This window comes from Anser cygnoides, chromosome 16, assembly GCF_040182565.1.
Source record: "Anser cygnoides isolate HZ-2024a breed goose chromosome 16, Taihu_goose_T2T_genome, whole genome shotgun sequence".
In the NCBI taxonomy this organism is placed as follows: Eukaryota; Metazoa; Chordata; class Aves; order Anseriformes; family Anatidae; genus Anser; species Anser cygnoides.
The window spans coordinates 1,208,355-1,224,691 of NC_089888.1; the positions used below are offsets into that span (position 1 = coordinate 1,208,355).

General features: G+C 64.2%; 2 protein-coding genes across 13 annotated transcripts; both read right to left on the reverse strand.

The window, feature by feature from the left end:
• Positions 1-4,542: 4,542 nt before the first annotated feature.
• REM1 (RRAD and GEM like GTPase 1) lies at positions 4,543-8,015 on the reverse strand. The gene is made up of 4 exons (XM_048050656.2): positions 7,408-8,015; positions 7,121-7,203; positions 5,619-5,823; positions 4,543-5,367 (listed from the first exon to the last, which is right to left on the reverse strand). The coding sequence occupies exons 1-4, from the start codon at positions 7,721-7,723 to the stop codon at positions 5,090-5,092; spliced, it is 882 nt and encodes a 293-aa protein (XP_047906613.1). The 5' UTR covers positions 7,724-8,015; the 3' UTR covers positions 4,543-5,089.
• A 508-nt stretch (positions 8,016-8,523) lies between these two features.
• Positions 8,524-16,269, reverse strand: C16H20orf96 (chromosome 16 C20orf96 homolog). 12 transcript variants are annotated; one of them, XR_010825225.1, is made up of 13 exons: positions 15,901-16,269; positions 15,568-15,682; positions 15,108-15,250; positions 14,346-14,504; positions 13,773-13,872; positions 13,184-13,341; positions 12,955-13,056; positions 12,147-12,230; positions 11,752-11,870; positions 10,728-11,125; positions 9,526-10,575; positions 9,136-9,407; positions 8,524-9,061 (listed from the first exon to the last, which is right to left on the reverse strand). XR_010825225.1 is itself a non-coding variant. In XM_013201674.3 (10 exons), the coding sequence occupies exons 1-10, from the start codon at positions 15,940-15,942 to the stop codon at positions 9,001-9,003; spliced, it is 1,083 nt and encodes a 360-aa protein (XP_013057128.2). In that variant the 5' UTR covers positions 15,943-16,267; the 3' UTR covers positions 8,524-9,000. The 12 variants fall into 12 exon arrangements, 1 of the variants encoding a protein (XP_013057128.2); XR_010825226.1 differs by having other exon boundaries at positions 8,524-9,407; positions 10,728-10,947; positions 11,038-11,125; positions 15,901-16,268; XR_010825224.1 differs by having other exon boundaries at positions 8,524-9,407; positions 9,526-10,572.
• Between the last annotated feature and the right edge of the window lie 68 nt (positions 16,270-16,337).

A 16,337-nucleotide genomic window follows, 5' to 3' on the forward strand; every position in this document is an offset into this window, starting at 1 on the left:
GGCAGACGAGGCCATCGCAGCCTCTGCGGGGTGCAGGGACGGGGAGGAAGATGAGGGGCACGGGGTGGGTTGGACGCTGCGTGTGCGGGGTCTGCGGGATCCCGGGCGATGCCGGTGCCCTCCCGAGGCCGTCGGGATGAAGGGGTCGGACTCGGCCATCCCCGTGGGTCCCTTGGAGCAGACGGTCCGCGATTCCGTGGCGGTTCTGGGGCCGCAGGACCCACGGCGCGAGGCGGATCCCGCTGATGGATGGCACGCGCCTGCTGGTGCTCGGACGCTGCGCTGTGTCAGCCGGGCGTTGTTTACCCCGCCGCTGAGGATCTGTGCTGACATTTCGCCTGGGAAGGGGAGAGCAGCGGTGGCTGCCTAAGTATGGACAGCATTTTTTTGAAAGGAGAGAGAGGGGGACGGGACACGGGACAGAGCCGAGCAGCTCTGCAGTCCCTACCACGTGTGGCTCAGGTCCGGGGCTCGGGCTTCTCGTCCAGCCCCAGGTCTGTTGTGCTTCGTGCTTCCCGCAGAGCGCGTCCCCTGCGAGGGACTGTGCTTCTGCCCTCTTGTGCCGTCCCCTGTCCAGTCCCAGCCCACCTGCACTCAGCAAACAGCCCTTCTGTAAAAATGCCTCGTAAATGAAAAAGCAAACTTTCCGCGCTGCTGGAGGGGGGCCAGGGCTCTGCTGGAAAATCGGCTGAAACGCGTGGTCCTTGTGAATATTCCTTCCCCCCCCCCCAAGCTGCCGGCAGCCCAGCCGTGTCACCGAGCCTCCTCCAACTTGGTGCCCCCACGGCGGTGCTGTGCCACCGCGTCTCCTTCGCCCCGTACGGGACTGTGGGAGCTGACGGCCATGGCCTGTGGTCCATCGTGGTGCCTGTGCCCATCACCGAGGCCCCTGGCTCGCTCCGTGGGTCGTGGGGCTGCTCGGGGTGGGAGAAGAGGCTGGTGCCCAGGCCCGGTACAGATGGGTTTGCCTGCACGTGTCCTTTCCATCTGGCAGGAGAGGCTGCTCGGCAGCAAAGGCTAAAACACGAAGGTTACGCGGTGCTGCCCCTGCCTTTCAGCAGGAGGAGGTCTCTCATAGTGAGTCACTGTGGGAAACGGGGCTTTACCCAGCGCAAAGCAGCAGCTCCGGGCTGTGTGCGGCGGGTTTCACCCTTCCCGCAGCCTGTGAATTCTGTAAACTCAGCCGTTTCTGACAGTTGCATGTTTTTACGTGGTGAAATCAACCTGAACCCGCGACGTGTCCTTGTGCCGCCGCTGGGGTCCCACCATGTCCCCACCTTCCTGCCTGCTCCCCAGGTCTCCCCTGGGGTGGCAGCAAGGGGTCCCCAGCAGGGCTGGTGCAGGCATGGCCCCCCCTTGGCCAACGCCTCCGCCAGCCCGGGGACTGGCTTGGAGCCGAGCCGCGGGCAGGGGAAGGGAGCACAGCAGGGAGACAAGGCACGCTTTAACATTTTTTTAAAACATATTTTTCTCTTAAAAAAAAAAAAAATCTATTTCAGGACCTGGGGTGATTCATAGTTTCGTATTTCAGGCAGCGGGGAGGTGAAAAGGCCTCTGGGGAGCACTGATGTGCCTTGCTCCGGGGCTGGCCTCCTGCCCGGGGTGCTGTCCTCTCGGTGTCACCGATGCTCCCACAAGGAGAAGGACGAGCACCGGGGTCAGCAGCACGCAGCCACAGGGACAGTGCGCCCCGCTACGTCCCACCCTGTGGCACGGCACGGGAGGCAGTCCCCAGGTGGCCGCAGCAAAGCCAGAAGCCCCCGTACCAGCCCCTCACCGATGCCTACAGGTGCCTACTCGTCCCCTAAATCACTCCCCGCACGCCCTGGTGTCTCTCTGGGCGCTGCATGCTTCGGGGACAGCTCCCGCTGCTACCTGGAGCCCTCTGCAGGAACCCCCTCACGTCTCTCCTTCGAATCCGGTTTCTGTCAAGGAGCACAGGCAGCATCTCCGCTTCTGATCCCTGTCACCCCGGGACGCAGTAACGTGCCCCTGCTGCTCGGACGTGTCCCTGTTGTTGAAGACTCTTTGAGCATCCCGTGAGATCCCACCCAGCCGGGCACGGCCCCGGGCGCTGGTGCGGGAGGGCAGGGAGGGAAGGTGTCAAATTCTGCTCCTTTTGCACCAGACTCTGGGGATGCCTCCTTGGGGATACCCTGAGAGGAGGCAGGGAAGGTGCTGTGCCCTGTGCCCAGGAGGCCTCTGCAAGCCCCTCTTTGCAGGAAAATCTCTGCTTGTGATATCAGATGGGCTGCGAGCTTGGTGCTGGCTCTGGGCAGGGCTGAGGTTAACGGGGGCAGCCTCTGAGCCCAGGGAGAGCCCGAACCGAAGGCTGCAGGGCCGGGAGCTGCTCCTGTCCTTCCAGCACGTTGTTAGACCAGAACCCAAAATAGCAGCAGAAATGCTAACGCTCTGGTGTATTCCACTGCTGAGCCTTTTATCAAAAAAACCTTCAAAAGACCTTTACGGCCCCGCTCCAAAGCAGCCCTGAGGTTGCGAGCTTTTGCTGCGGACGCCTCAGCTCCCCGCTGGATGCCCTCGGTCTGGTGCCGGGGCTGCGAGCGCTTGGCTCGGGGCTGGGGTCTCGGCACGGAGGCAGGGACCTGGCTGAGGGGCTGCTCCCCACGCAGCGGCCGTGGGGCTTTCCTGCGCGAGCGGCTCGGGCTGGGAAAGCAGGAGGGACTTCCCAGCCATCCTGCGGGGACCAAGGGCAGGACCTGGCCCCGTGGTGCACGGGGAAGCGGCCGCCCTCCTCCCTTGTGCTTTTCTTGGCAGCTCCCCATGAGAAGATGCGCTGCGGCACGCTCGAGCCAGCCTTTAACTCGCCCTGTGCCGGGGAGGCTGCTCCGGCCCCGGCCCCGTGGTGGCAGCAGATGGGGGCACCTGGGCGGGGGGAAAACGCTTTGGGTGCGGGCCCTTGATCCTAAAACATCCCCGGCAGCATCCAGACCCTGGAGAAGCGGGAGATGAGCAAGAGGGCTGGTGGTCAGGCCACCGGGCACCCCGTGTGCCCCAGGGGCTGGGGACCGGCACAGGACCTGGTCCCACCGCGGCCACGTGCCGGCCACCAGCCACCGGGGTCCCCCGGCACGGGGAGGCAGCGAGCAGAGTGGCGTGCGCTGACGGGACGGACGGCTCTCCGGGGTGGCACCGGGGGCATGGCGCAGGGACAAACGGCACCGGGGAGCAGCTGGGGCTGGGGGAGGTGGCACCGGGGACAGCGGCCATGCAGGGATGGGTGGCACTGGGACCGATGGCGCTGGGCCGGCCGGCAGGGAGGTGGCAGCCCCGAGAGTTCTTGCTGGAGGGGCTGGAGCTGCCGAGCCCTGGCAGTACCTGGCCCAGGTGGGGGCCCAGCTGGGGGCCGCAGGCAGCCCCTGGCCCCCCGCCAGCGCCTCCTTCCTTCCTCCCTCCCTTTCCCAGCTCCTCGACGTGCCCCCCCCCCCCCCCCCTTTGGCCTCTCCTCCCACCCTCCAGCACGGCCGCATTTTTCTGGGTTTGAGCTCATTCTTTCCACTCCCCTCGCTGCCGGCTGCCAACTTTCCATCCCGCAGCAACCCCCCCACACCCCCCCCCCGCTTGCCTCCCGCCGCAGGAAACGCTGGCTGCAGCTGCAGGACGGACGGACGGACAGCCACCGTGCAGCCCCGGAGCCCAGCACCGCGTCCAGCAGCACCAGGGGCACGGGGAGCTCCAGGGCAGCGCCCGGGCAGAGGAGCCAGAGCCAGAGCAGCAGCAAGGAGAGAGCATCAGCACCGCCGTCACTGGTGGGGCGAGGAGGAGAGACAAATTTCTCACAAGCACGGGCACAGCCCCATCCTCGCGTCCCCTCCGTTCCTCCCCAGCTGCACCGTGCCCGCCACCAGCGGCTCCCCACGCTCGGGATGTGGAACGAGTGGAAACTCCTGACCCGAGCCAGGCAGGGAGGGCACCGCGGAGCCTCCCTGGCGCCGGGCCCGGGGCTGCCGAGCTGGCTCCCCCGCGGCGTCCCGGCCGCTCGCCGGCAGCGCAGCCCAAAAAACAACCGGCTCCGGCGTCGCCTCCCCAGGTGCCCGGGGTTGCTCGCTGCTTGCTGCACCCCAGCACGTCCCCTCTGGTGCCTCTGCCCCTTCCCAGGGCACCGAGGGCTGCCCGGGGCCTGGCTCCCAGCCCAGGCTGTGGCTCCCACAGGGGTCTGAATCCTGCACAGGGGCTCAAAACCTGTGCCCCAGCAACGGGGGCTGGTGCTGAGCCCTTCCCAGAGGCTTTTCTGGAGCCGGCCGGGAGCAGGGAGGTGCAGGGGGCCAGGGGCTTCTGCCATTGCCAGGGGTGGTGCTGTGACCACTGGGTGGGGGCTGAGACTTGGCCGAATGGTGGCTGGAGGAAGCCTGGCCGGAGGCTGAGGCTCTCCCTGCCCTGAACTGTTTGGGATGATGAAGCCAGAGCTGCCCAGACCCAGCTGCAGCAGCAGGCAGGGCCCCGACCCCAGAACTGTGCTCAGCTCTGGCCCCGCATCCCCAGCCCGCAGCTCCCCACGGCAGGGACCCAGCAGAGACCAGAGCGGCACATCCCAGCTGGTGTTTATTCTGTGGATCCGGGGGTTTCCCCATCGCACCGGGACGAAGACAGCAGAAAAACCTCAGTCAGAAGAACGCCAGTGCTAGGGAGACGCAGCGCAAAACCCAGGCGCAGAGGGGCCGGGGGTGCCGCTGCAGTGCCCTCGCCACCCCCTGCTGCCCCACGAAGGACGGGTGCCACGACCACGGCCAGCAGAGCTGCCGGCAGCCTCCAGCACGCCTCCGGCCCTGCAGGGACACGGCCCGGCCCCCCCGGAGCACGGGGCAGCCGGGCTCCCACCCCCAAGGCACAGGTGCCCGTCCCACACGTGCAGCTCGGGGGACCCAGCCCCACTCAGCCCCTCTCCTGGAGGGGTAGCGGCCGGATCCAGAGCACCCCGTGTGTCCACCAGCACCGGTTAAAACAGCTCCGTGTCCTCAGCATCGCTCCGGCCCCTGCGGTCTCTCCTTGCACCCGCGGAGCTGCTGGCCACGCTGATGGCAGAGGGGAGCCCCCAGCCTCCAAGTCCGGTGGGACGGGTACGCGGCGGCTCTCAGAGCACGGACAGGTCGTGGCAGGACTTGGAGCGGACTTTGAGGGCCACCTTGCTGCTGTTCCTGGCCACCAGCCTGTCGAGGAAGCGCCGGGCCCTCTTGGTGAGGCTCTCCTTGCGCTTGTGGACAGACGCGGGGTGCGCGCCGGCCTCCTTGCCCTCGCGGCGCAGGCGCAGCTGCCGCACCACCCCCTCGAAGAGCTCGGCCACGTTGTGCTGCAGGGCCGCCGACGTCTCGATGAACTTGCAGTCGAACATCATGGCGCAGGCACGGCCCTCTGCAAGGGGAGGACAGGGAGGGGGCACGGCCCCGCTGGCACCCCCTGGTCCGGGGACGCAGCAGAAGCCGTGGCACGGGACACGGGGACGGGACAAGGGGACAGAGACGGGACACGGGGACGGGACACGGGGACGGGACACGGGGACGGGACACGGGGACGGGACACGGGGACGGGACACGGGGACGGGACACGGGGACGGGACACGGGGACGGGACACGGGGACGGGACACGGGGACGGAGACGCTCACCTTCAACGGAGACCTCGCGGCACCGCACCAGGTCGGATTTGTTCCCCACCAGGATGATGGGGATGTCCTCGGCCTGCCGCATGCTGCGCAGCTGGATGCGCAGCTCCGAGGCGCTCTCAAAGCTGCCGTGGTCCGTGATGGAGTAGACGATGACATACGCGTTCCCCACCTGCAGGCAGTGGCTGCGGTGCCAGCTCTCCTCACCCTGCCACCGCATGGGGAAGGGGATGTCACCGCGCTGCGGGGGCCAGTGGCATCCCCAACCGCTCTGGGGGGGGCCAGCAAGGCACCCCGGCACAGATGGGACCTGCCAGCGCACCTCAACAGCCCCCGCATCATGGGCAGCGGATGTGTGGCCCCGTTACTAAAACAGCTTAAAAGCTCCTGGCTTTTGGGGTGGTTCAGTTTCCTCCTCTATCAGCAAGAAATTGGGGCCGTGGGCTCAGCTTGGCTCAGGGGGCTGAGGCTGCACCTCCTGGAGCTGCTTTCGGCCGCGCAATGCCAGTGTCATGGGCACAGCGCTGCGAGCCCCGCACTGGTCCTGGCTGGGCAAGCTGGGATTGAGCAACAGCGGAAATAAAACAGCCGATCTCAGGGTGCTGTGGGGCTGGGCACCTCCGGACGGCGCAGGCATCCACGGAAAACGCAGCCCCAGCCCACGGGGGTGCCGTGCCTGCGCGCAGCCTGGGTGCTGGCTCCCTCCCTGCTCCCAGGGACCGATCCTGACTCCCGTGGAAGCCCACGGCCCCGGGGTGGCCCTCGGGGAGGAGGGCACGGGGGCGCTGGGAGGAGGCAGCGACGCTGCGCTGGGATTGCTGGCAGGGAGAAGCCTGCGCTGCGCGGGGCAGAGGGAACGCCCCGTGCCAGGCTCTCGGGGCCGCGGCTCTGCCTGCTAAGCACGTGCCCTGGCTGGCAGCGCCGCCTCACGTGGATTTGCCCGGTCGGCTCCTTCAGCCCCGCTTCCAAACCGTTCCCTCGCATTTCGCAGCGGGCTGGCACTGCGCTCCCTCCCGCAGCCCCTTCCTCCCCCCCCCGAGGGACCCGCACGGCTCCTGCCACGCTCGGCTGCTCCTGCGCTCACGGTGCCTCGCCATGGGAGCCCCCGGAGAGGGGCGAGGATGTGCTGGGCACCCTCCCAGGCCTGGGCACGGCAGGCAGAGGCAGTTAGAGGCTGTCGCTTTGGCCAGGGGGCTGACCTCAGGCTTCAACCTTCCCAGACCGAGGGGTGCCCCCATCGGGGGTCCCTCGATCCCAGCAATTTGCTTTTATGGCTGCTGACTGGGGACCCTGAGCCCCATCCTGCCCGCTGGGCTTGTCCCGCTCTGCGAGCCCTGGATGCAGCCAGAAGGGCCCCAGGGAGACCTTTGCAGAGCCCAGAGGCCCCGAAGCAGCAGCTGTACGCGCACGGCGTCCCCCACACCCATCCCAGTCCCCCCAGTCCTCCCAGCAGCAGGGGCTCGTGTGGTTCCCAGCCCCGGGGAAGCGGCCCCAGCCCCGCGTACCCGCCGCTCCGGCTCCCAGGCGTCTATCACCAGCAGCGTGGTCTCCTCGCCATCCACGGACAGCGTGCGCTCGTACGCCACTTCTGCAAGACACCGGGAGAGCCGGGTCGGTGCGGAACTCCCCGGGCAGCCGAGACCCGGCGCTGGCCCCTGACCCCGCCGGGCTCCTCCGGGCCTCGCGCGGGGCTCCCTCCGAGCACGGGGCGCAGCCGCCTCCCCTCCTCCCGGCCCCGTGGCGGGCGACCCCGCTGCAGAGGGTCCCCCCCGCCACACCGTGGGGCACCCACCTCCGTGCTGCTCCAGCAGGTCCCGCTCCTGGACGCCGGCGAAGGCGTTGGCCAGGCTGGTTTTGCCCACGCCGGGGTCTCCCAGCAGCACCACGCGGTACTGGGGCTCCCAGCAGCCCGACGAGGCCGAGGACTCGGAGGACCAGCTGCCCCGGGGGGCCGCAGCCCTGCCGCCCGGCTCCGACGACGAGTGGCCGAGCTGGGGGTGCCCGGGCTCGGTCCGTGGCGTGGCACCCGGTGCCCCGGGCCGCGGCAGAGGGGTGCTGGCCCTCCTCCGCAGCGGGCTCTTGCTCCCGCGCTGCGTGTTCAGGGTCATCGGCGGCACGGGGGGCAGCGGGGTCGGGAGAGGGAGCCCCGAGGGGTCCCCGGCTCCCTGTGGTCCCCGGTAGCCCCTCTGCTCCGCCGGAGCCCCCCGGCCGTGCAGCCCCGAGGTCACGGGCGCGACGGGCGCGGCGGCCTCGCCGGTCCCGGTCTCCTGTCCCGGTCCGGTCCCAACTTTCCCCGGGCCGGGCTGACCTCCGCCGAGCTCCCGGGCACCGCCGCCCGGCCCCGGAGCGGCGAGGCTTTAAAGACCGGGAGGTGGAGCCCCCGCCGCGGCCGGTCCCACCCCTGCCCGACCCCCCCCCCCCCCCCGCCGCCCGCCCCGGCCCCCGCCGCCCGCACCCCCGGGGCTCTGCCCGGTCCCCGAGGCCCCCGCGGGGCTCCCGGTGCCGGGGCTCGGCGAGGTGCCCCCGGCCGCCTCCCCTCGGTCCCCGGGGAGCAGCGGGGGGAAAAGCGGCACCGGGGCTGCCCGGGAGCCCCGTCCCGTCCCGTCCCGTCCCCGCCGCCGCGGCCCGGGGGCTCCGCCACGCTCCGGTCCCGCCCGGGGCAGGGCCCCCCCCGCGCCCCCGAGCCCCCCGCCCGGTCCCCTCCCGGCTCCATCTCGCGGCGGCCCGGGGCAGCGCACGGCCCCGCCGCTTCGCCAAGTAAGGAGCGAGCCGAGCCCGGTCCTGCCCCGGTGCCTGCCCCCCGGAGCGGGGCCGAGCCCTGCCGGGGGCTGCGGAGGCTCCGCTGCCCCTGTTTGGCAGCCGCGGCAGCGCCGTCACCCCCAGCCGGTAACGGACGGGGCCAGAGGCGTGTTTCGAACGGGGCAGCGCGGGGGCTGTTTTTATTTGAACCTGAGGCAGGCCCCGGCACCCGCACCGGCGGTGTTTTGGCTCCGTGCTGGGGCCCCGGGCTGCTCTGCACCGGGATGTGCCCACCTCGGAGCACCCCAGGGCACCCCTCACGGTCACAGCACCGCGATGGAGAGACCCCATCTGACTTCGTCTGCAGCCCCTTAGGTGCTGCCCCGACGGCACAGGGGGAATCCTGTCGTGCTGGGGTGTGAGGAGGGCCGGGGAGGTCTCCCGGGAAGCCGTCACCATGGGGCTTGCACCTTCCAAACGGCTGCAGCCCGATGGTCACAGCCGTGAGGTCAGGAACGCTGCAGCTCCTTTCCTGCACCTTGTAACCAGGGGTCCTCGCTGAGCGGGGTTGGGGTGAAGAAGCGCTGCTGGGGAAGGCTGTGCCGGCTCAGCACCGCAGCCGAGCCTGGCGAGGGGCCTGCGAGCGTTAGGGGAGCGGCGCCTCCTCCGCGGGGATGCTGAGGACCACCTCGGCGTCCGGTGCGCACCTGAGCAGAGAGAGGAGAGAGATGAGGAGCGAAGGAAAGAGCAGGAATCAGCGGCCGTGCTCCGACCGGCGTACAGGAGCCCGGCGCGAGGAGGGGAAGAAGCTCCTGTGCGGCCGGGCCGAGAGGCGGGTGACTCCTCCGATGCTCTGCGCAGCCCGCCCGGAGCTCAGAGGCTTCCTGCGCGCCCTGCAATGGCCCCAGTGTTCGAGGGCTGGAGGTGGCTGGCAGGGACGCCTGCCTGGCGTTAGCTGCGCCACCCCTGCCCCGTGTCCCTGGGGCCCAGGAGTGGTGTCAGTGGTGAGGGACCAGGTACTCGTTTGGGGACACAGCAGGACACAGCAGGCAGCTGGGGGAGCAGCGGACAAAAGCCCTTTAGCACGAGGTGAGGGTTCCGGTGCTCAGCCCCTGCTCAGCGCAAACCAGAGCGCGGCTCGGCTTCCCAGCAAACGCCAGCCAGATCTCACCCTTGGGACTCGGAGAAAGAACGGAATTAGCTGCCCCTCATTGTCAGTCCTGAACGACAAACAGAAGCAGAGAAAGCCCATCAGGCAGCCAGGCACATCTGCTTTCTCGCAGAGAAAGGACAAACACAGCAAGCTGGGCTCGCTCAGAGGTGCGCTCAGCAGCCTGCGTCAGCCTGGGACAAACTGTGCGTGCGGAGCGACTCCAATGCAGGGCTCAGAGCTGCCGGTGAAATCCACCCGGGGGGCCCTTGAGAAAGGAGTTTTAAAGAGGGAGAACAGAAATGCAGATACACGCGGGCGTGCAGGGGCCTCGCAGCTCCTCCGTGCTTCACAGGTGCCGCGCACGGGGAGCCCAAGGAGGGCCAGCAACAACCCCGTGCTGCTGCGCGCCCTCGTGCTTCCAAGCTGAGCGCAGCGTACGCCTGGTTCTGCTTTCAAGAAGCCAAGGCAACGTCTGGAACCAGAGGGTTAACTGGAAAAATGAACGGCTGGTGAAGTCGTGTGAAAAGTTGCAGGGAGGTCAGTGGGAATCGGCGGGGAGATGGCGGCGAGGGCTCTGGCACAGCCTCCTGCCTGTCAGGGCGGGTAAGCACCAAATGCCTGACTTGTGATGTTACAGAAACTTTCCACTTGGGCCTTCCTGCTATTTTTAACTCCTCTCCCAGCCACCCTCAGTAACCCCAGCCCCACCAGCTGTCGAGGCTAATTAATTCCCCTTTTTATCATTCTTTTATCGGAAAAAATTAAGTTGCCCTAATCCATCACGCAGCCACTCGCCTCCCCCACAGTCTCCTGACACGTTCCAGGCTTTCCTCCTGCTTCGGATCACGCCTCCGCAGCGCTGCAGCCCTACCTGGCTTGCCGTTAAAACCCCCTGGCAGCCCAGCACGGGAGATCCAGCCCCTTCTGCCGTTTGCAGCACCGCCGGTTTGCTGGGTGAGCAGCTGCTCACGCAGGGGACTGTATTTTCACGCCGTGGGAATAACCCTGTGTGCGTGTGTGAAGTGCGGAGGGCTGAGGGCTGGCCCACACCTGCAGCAGCAGGACCTGCTGGAAAGGAAAGCCTCCGTTAACTGACATCTGTGGGCCGTGAATAACTTGTATATAGGCAGCTGCAGCAAGTAAACGTGCATGTGCACGCAGTTCTGCACACAGCTGTGGGTTTCGGGCTACACCGCACTCCAGATTTAAACATATCTGACCAGCTTTTTTGTAGGTTTGTTCCCCTGGTCAGCGGACAGCTCAGGAAGCGGAGGCACCTCAGCAGCTCCAAAGCGTTTGTGTTCTGGGCAGGCGCCCTCTGCCAGGGGCCTGCCGCTCGGTGGGGCGGGCTCCCCGCCGTGGGTACGGTGGAAAATAACTCGTCACAGCGGGCTGCTGGTATGCCTCAGCCTACAGACTTGGCCAGTGTGTCCCCTGTCCCTGGAGAGGAGAGCCCAGCGTTCCCGTGAGCGAGCTGGCAGGGCCTTCTCCCCATCGATGTGCGCTGAGGATTCTCCTTGCGCTCCATACCGACGTCCGGTACGAGCACTGCGCGCTGGGAAGCGGGAGCGGGGATTCACCGCAACCTCTGCTCCGGGAGTCGTTAGCTACCGACGAGCTTGGGCAGGGAAAGAGTGGTAGAAAGTTCTGCCTTTTTGCTGCCAACCCATTCCTCTGAGACATTTTTTTTACATATTAGGGAACTGGCTGCCCATCTTTGTTCTCGCCGAGCGCCCGTGCCGTTTCACACAAGCAGCAAAGCAGCTCGAGACGGGTAGGACCTGCCCGGACAAGGATGCTCCACAGGAGCCTGGCCACCTCCCCTCAGTTTGGTTTCCCAGCCAGCGAGGGAAAAGAACAATAAAGGAAGACTCATCGTAGTCACAAGGGCCTTGAAAAGCCCTGCTGCTCCTGCCTCTTCCTGCAGTCGATAATTATCCCCATTTACAGGACGGACAAAAGGAAGCCCAGAAGAGAGACGTGACGTGACCGGGGCTGACAGCACGCTGCTGTTACAGAGGCTATTTCCCAGCTGCACTTAGGCAAGACCAGGAGACCTGGCAGCCATCTTCCGAGGCAGGACCCCGGTCAGCTGCGAGTTTCTGTCCTGGACTGCGTGTAGGTTTGACGGTGAGATCTGCGGCAGTGCTTGGGCTGAGGTTATTAGCGCTCAGTTCCACAGACTCCTGCAGGTCAAGGCCGTAGAGAACGGCCTGTGCATGCCCACTGACCAGCCTTACTTACTTTGGTCTGCGGAGAAAAACATCAGCAAAGATCACCTCTCTCGGGTCTCTTGCACGCTGGCGGAGCGTCTGGATGCTTCTTTGCAGCTCGCTGATCTCCTCTTCCAGGTCCTTAATGACCTGAATGAATTACATTTCTAAGCGTCCTTCATTTTGCAACAGAAGCAGTGATTAAAATTTTTGCAACCAGCAGAGCTCGAAACCATCCCTCATACAAGAAAGCCCCGAACAGGACACACTGAGGGCGAGCAGTCCAGCAGGCGTTTCAGGAAGCGCAGCCCCAGTGGAAGCAGAAAGCAACATACGCCACCAAGATGCACAAAACCCTCACTAAAGGCAAGGGCTGCGGGTGGCTGGCTCTGCTTCACCGTGGTGGTTCTCCCCCCGCCCACTCACCTCTCTGTGCCTTGTTATTTCACATCGAAGAACGTGGTTGTTTATGACCAGCTGCTTCAGGCCATCTTGGTGCAGCAACACCTCCTGTGTGGGGGGAGAGAAGAAAACCACAGTAACTGCCAGCGTGAGACCCTGCCGCCGTCAGATGCCAACCCTGGTCACGTCTAGGTGCATCACTCATCACGGAAATAATTCCTGCTTGGATAAGGTGTTGGTTCCAGCTCATCCCATTGGGCTGATGATAGAACAAGACAGAGGAACTCAATAAATCAAGTCCAGTTTCCCCGAGAAGGCTTATTAATATTGCTTGGGTTACTTATAGCACCCGTGCTTACAGATTCACCTGTAAAATTTTCTGCAGACTGAGAGCAGCCCCTGCTCTGTCGTGCTGCGCACGGTTTAGTTTCCTCATGAATTTACAAACATACGTGCGTTGCCTCAGCAGTGTCACAGCCGAGCAGCTAAGTGCCTACCTAAATAATGTAATAAAGCAGGGAGCATAACAGCAGGGTGAACGCTGGGTCACAGCGCACTCACCTCCACGCAGCGAGCTCTCAGGAGCGAGTCTGAGAACATTTTGTCACATCAGACTAGAGCAGCAACGCAGAAGTGCTTCTCGTGCACCCTTCCAGCTTGTCAGGCAGCTCCCGTTTGTCAGCCAGCGGGAGCAGCGATGCTCTGTTATTCTCTGTTATTCTTCGTGTGCTGACTGCACGCTGCTGTTGCCAGTGGGCAAGAAGCCCCCGCCTTGTCCACAGCTCCCACAAACTGACCTCCCCTGCCGAGACGTCACAGTAATTCCGCGTACCTCCACGACTTTCTGCAACAGCTCCTCTCGTTCTAGCTGCGCTTTCTCTTCCAGTTCCTCCAGGACGGCCTTCCCCATTTCTTCTGTCTTGTCTATCTCATCCTGAGGGTGGCAGGAGGCAGCGCACAGAAACAGCAGGAGCATTAAGCAAGGCAAACATCGCGTTCCTTCCTCCCCTGCCCTCTCCAGCCTCCCGAGCAACGCGGCAGGGAAGGAGAGGTCTCAGCACCTGCTGCTGCTCCTTCAGGTTCTGGATGTCGGACAGCAGGAGGACAATCCGCAGAGCCTGTCTGGGATAATGCACGTCCGTGTAGGTCCGCAGGACGCCAAGCTCGTCCTGGAGAACCTGTACTTTTGACGTGGCTTCATCCAGCTGCTGCTGTAGCTCTGAGGGAAAGTCAAAGCAGAAAACGTCAGCCCAGGGCTTCCAGAACTTCACTTCTTAACCGAGCCGACGAGCCTGTCCTGCGCTTGGCTGAGCACACCATGTGGGAAGTGATGTGGATTACAAATCACCACGTGAGCAGCGGGAATGGCCACCCCAAATCTGACCACCTTGACCAGAACCTGCCCGGAATGGTGCCAACAGCTGCCAAGGAGGAGACTCTTCCCAGCCTCTTAGACACAGGCTGACGGGCGTCACGGGGTTCTGCCCCTCCTGACAGGAGGATTATCCCCATGCAGGAAAGGGGATTAATTTCAGAAATGGAATAGTTTGGTATTTATGTCATTGACAAAATGCCTTTGACCTACCACGATGGAAAGCAAAGGTAACGCGGTTATATAGGCCATATTTCACTGTAACGACAGCAACTCACTTCCCAGATTCTTTTCCATTGCTTTTTCCATTTCCTGGAGCTCTGCCCTCGCCGTGTCCAGTCTGTTCTGACTGAAGGTCTGTGTCATCGCCTGGACCACCTGCACAGAGAGAAATCCAGTCACTGATCAGTCTACAGAGCTCTGAAACGTCCCCCTGCAGCATCCCTGATGTTCCTCTCATGCTACTGCTTCTATAAGCAGCACAGATGAGTCCATTGCTGTGGCTGGTGCCAGCTCCTGCACGGGAGCTGCTCGTGGGAATGTCTCGGTGCTTCCAGGAGCCAACTTCCCCACGGAGGGATGTATTTGGGCTGTTACAGGGGTGGCTACTGATGCGTGGGACAGTAGCCAGTCAAGAAACCCTCGTGGCTTTAAAACACAGGCACAAAACAAGAGCACCTCGCGGGGTCTTTGGGCGTCTGAGAGCTCCCCCAGGACTGGCGATGCTGCAGTGACGCTCGTTGCAGTGGAAGTGCCCACGCGGCGCCTGGCCATTCCCGAGCACTGACAGGAACAGTGGGAAGTTTTGTGTTCTGCTGGACCGGGCCTGCTAGCCAACCCTAAAACCTCACCTGGAATTGTTCGTACTGCTGCAGCAGGTCTCTGGCTTGCTTGGCAGTGCTGGCATCGGTGTGCTGGATGTCCTCCATCAGCCGGCAGTTGGCCTCTGCCAGGTGGGCGCTGTGCTGCTTCAGCTCCTCTATGGCATTTATCTTCTGCTTGGTCAGATCCTACAGCAATTTGTGGATTAAAGGGTTGCAGATTCCATCAGTCCCACCCGCCTCAAGTGTTCTCACCATCATCTGTCGTTCCCAGGACGTTCCTGCCCCATGGTAACAGCACCAACAAGGCCCTGACCGTCCCAGCACCACGTACCAAGCCTCGGTCTCACTGCCAAGGCACTGATCTCCCCCCCACAGCACAGTCCTGCTCCCACACACCTCCCCACCAGCTGCGTGATCGCTTGTAACCATCTTTTGCCTACTAAAAACCTGCGGTCACGTCCTCCACCTCAGCCTTCCCTTTGCTAGAATAAGAAACCCTGACGTTGACAGTCTTTTCTAACGGGTCACGTTTCCTAAATCTCATCCCTCCTACTGCCACAGTCTGGGCTCTCTCTTGGTTTCTCGTCAGTTTTCTTAATAGGCAACATCAAGGTTACATTTCACCAGCACTGAGCAGAGCAGCATAATTACCTCTAGTTTATTAATAAATAAACATGTGCCATTTTGCAAGAGTGACTCAGACTGCTAGAATTTCCTCCATAAAGGCAACCTGGGTAACTGTATGGATTTGCTACCTCCATCCAGGCACCTGCTATTTGCTGCATGTACCGTGGTAATTTTGATCTCTTCCAACATTTTCGCTAATTCAGCCTCCTTGAGCGCCGACTCCCTCTCAGTAAAACTTCTGTATTTCTCTCGGGACGACGATGTCTTCGAAGGCAAGGGTGTTTTTTTACTCAACATAAATTTAACTGGTGAAACAAAAAATAAAAAAAGCCCTGTACTTATTTCACAGTCCAGTTTCGATGCTTTCCATCTACCCTCTCCTGTTACGTGTTGCTGAGGGAAACATGAAGAACAACTGAGAGCCTGAATTCAAACCTTCTGCAGCCCCAGCACGAGCAGCGTGCAGTTACAGCCCAGGCGCAGAACCTACGAAGCCTTCCCTGCTCTTTTTTAGCTCTCCCTCTTTATTCTCAGCCACTTTTTTTGTGGCTCCCAGCAGCAAGCACCGAGTTCACGCAGCAGCAGCGCCGGGGGGCAGTGAACCAGGGGAATCTCTCCCAACCTGGCTTCTTCTTCTCCCCTTCCTTCCTGTCCTCGGTGGGGATCGGTGGCAGGGTCAGCTCGTGGGCCGCAGCTCTCCTCTCCTCCGGTTTCGCCCTGCGCCGTTTGCTGCGCCCCTGAGCTCGGCGTAAGGGAAAAGACTGGGGGTGAGGGCAGGTTTGGGGGCAGGGAGCTCTCCAGCCCGACCCACACCGCTCCCATCTCCGGTTCCTCCCGGGCTCTGAGGTTTCCTTTAGTGCCCTTTCCAACACCTCTGAGGGCACATTTGGGAGATGTCACGGTAACGGCCGCAGCGCCACAGCCCCGGCACCGGACACCGGGCAGGGACACGTACCGCTCCCCTCAGCTCCCCCGGGACCAGGCCCCTCGTGTCCATCCCGGGACGGGACACGCGTGCCCCCAGCACGGAGGCCGGGCCCCGCGGCTCTGCTTGTCTTCACGGGAGGCTCCGTGCCCCGCACCGGGAGCCCCGCACCGGGAGCCCCTCTCCCGTAAACGGGCCGGCTCTACGGTGCCAGCAGGCGGGGTACCGAGGCCGGGCAGCGCCCAGGCACACGGAGCGGGGCCGGTTTCACCGGGCCGGGGCAGCGGCTCCCCCCGCGGGGCGCCCCCCGCCCCCCGTGCCCGGTGCCCGGTGCCCAGCGCTCGCCCCCGGGCCAGGCCTCGGGGCTCGGGGCCGGGCCTAGGCCGCGCTCGGGCCCTGTCGCCACGGCAACTGCGGGCGGAGCCGCAGCCAATGGGATCGCGCCCTGCGGTGGGCCCGCGCCGAGG

Coding starts and splice junctions, on each gene's coding strand:
- REM1 (XM_048050656.2), bottom strand. CDS start 7,723: ATGACCCTGAACACGCAGCGCGGGAGCAAGAGCCCGCTGCGGAGGAGG. Junction 7,204..7,407: donor CCTGCTGGAGCAGCACGGAG/GTGGGTGCCCCA, acceptor GGTGTCTTGCAG/AAGTGGCGTACGAGCGCACG. Junction 5,368..5,618: donor CCGCGAGGTCTCCGTTGAAG/GTGAGCGTCTCC, acceptor CTCCCCTTGCAG/AGGGCCGTGCCTGCGCCATG.
- C16H20orf96 (XM_013201674.3), bottom strand. CDS start 15,942: ATGGACACGAGGGGCCTGGTCCCGGGGGAGCTGAGGGGAGCG. Junction 14,505..15,107: donor AAGAGATCAAAATTACCACG/GTACATGCAGCA, acceptor AAATTGCTGTAG/GATCTGACCAAGCAGAAGAT. Junction 13,342..13,772: donor AATGGAAAAGAATCTGGGAA/GTGAGTTGCTGT, acceptor ACTTTCCCTCAG/AGCTACAGCAGCAGCTGGAT.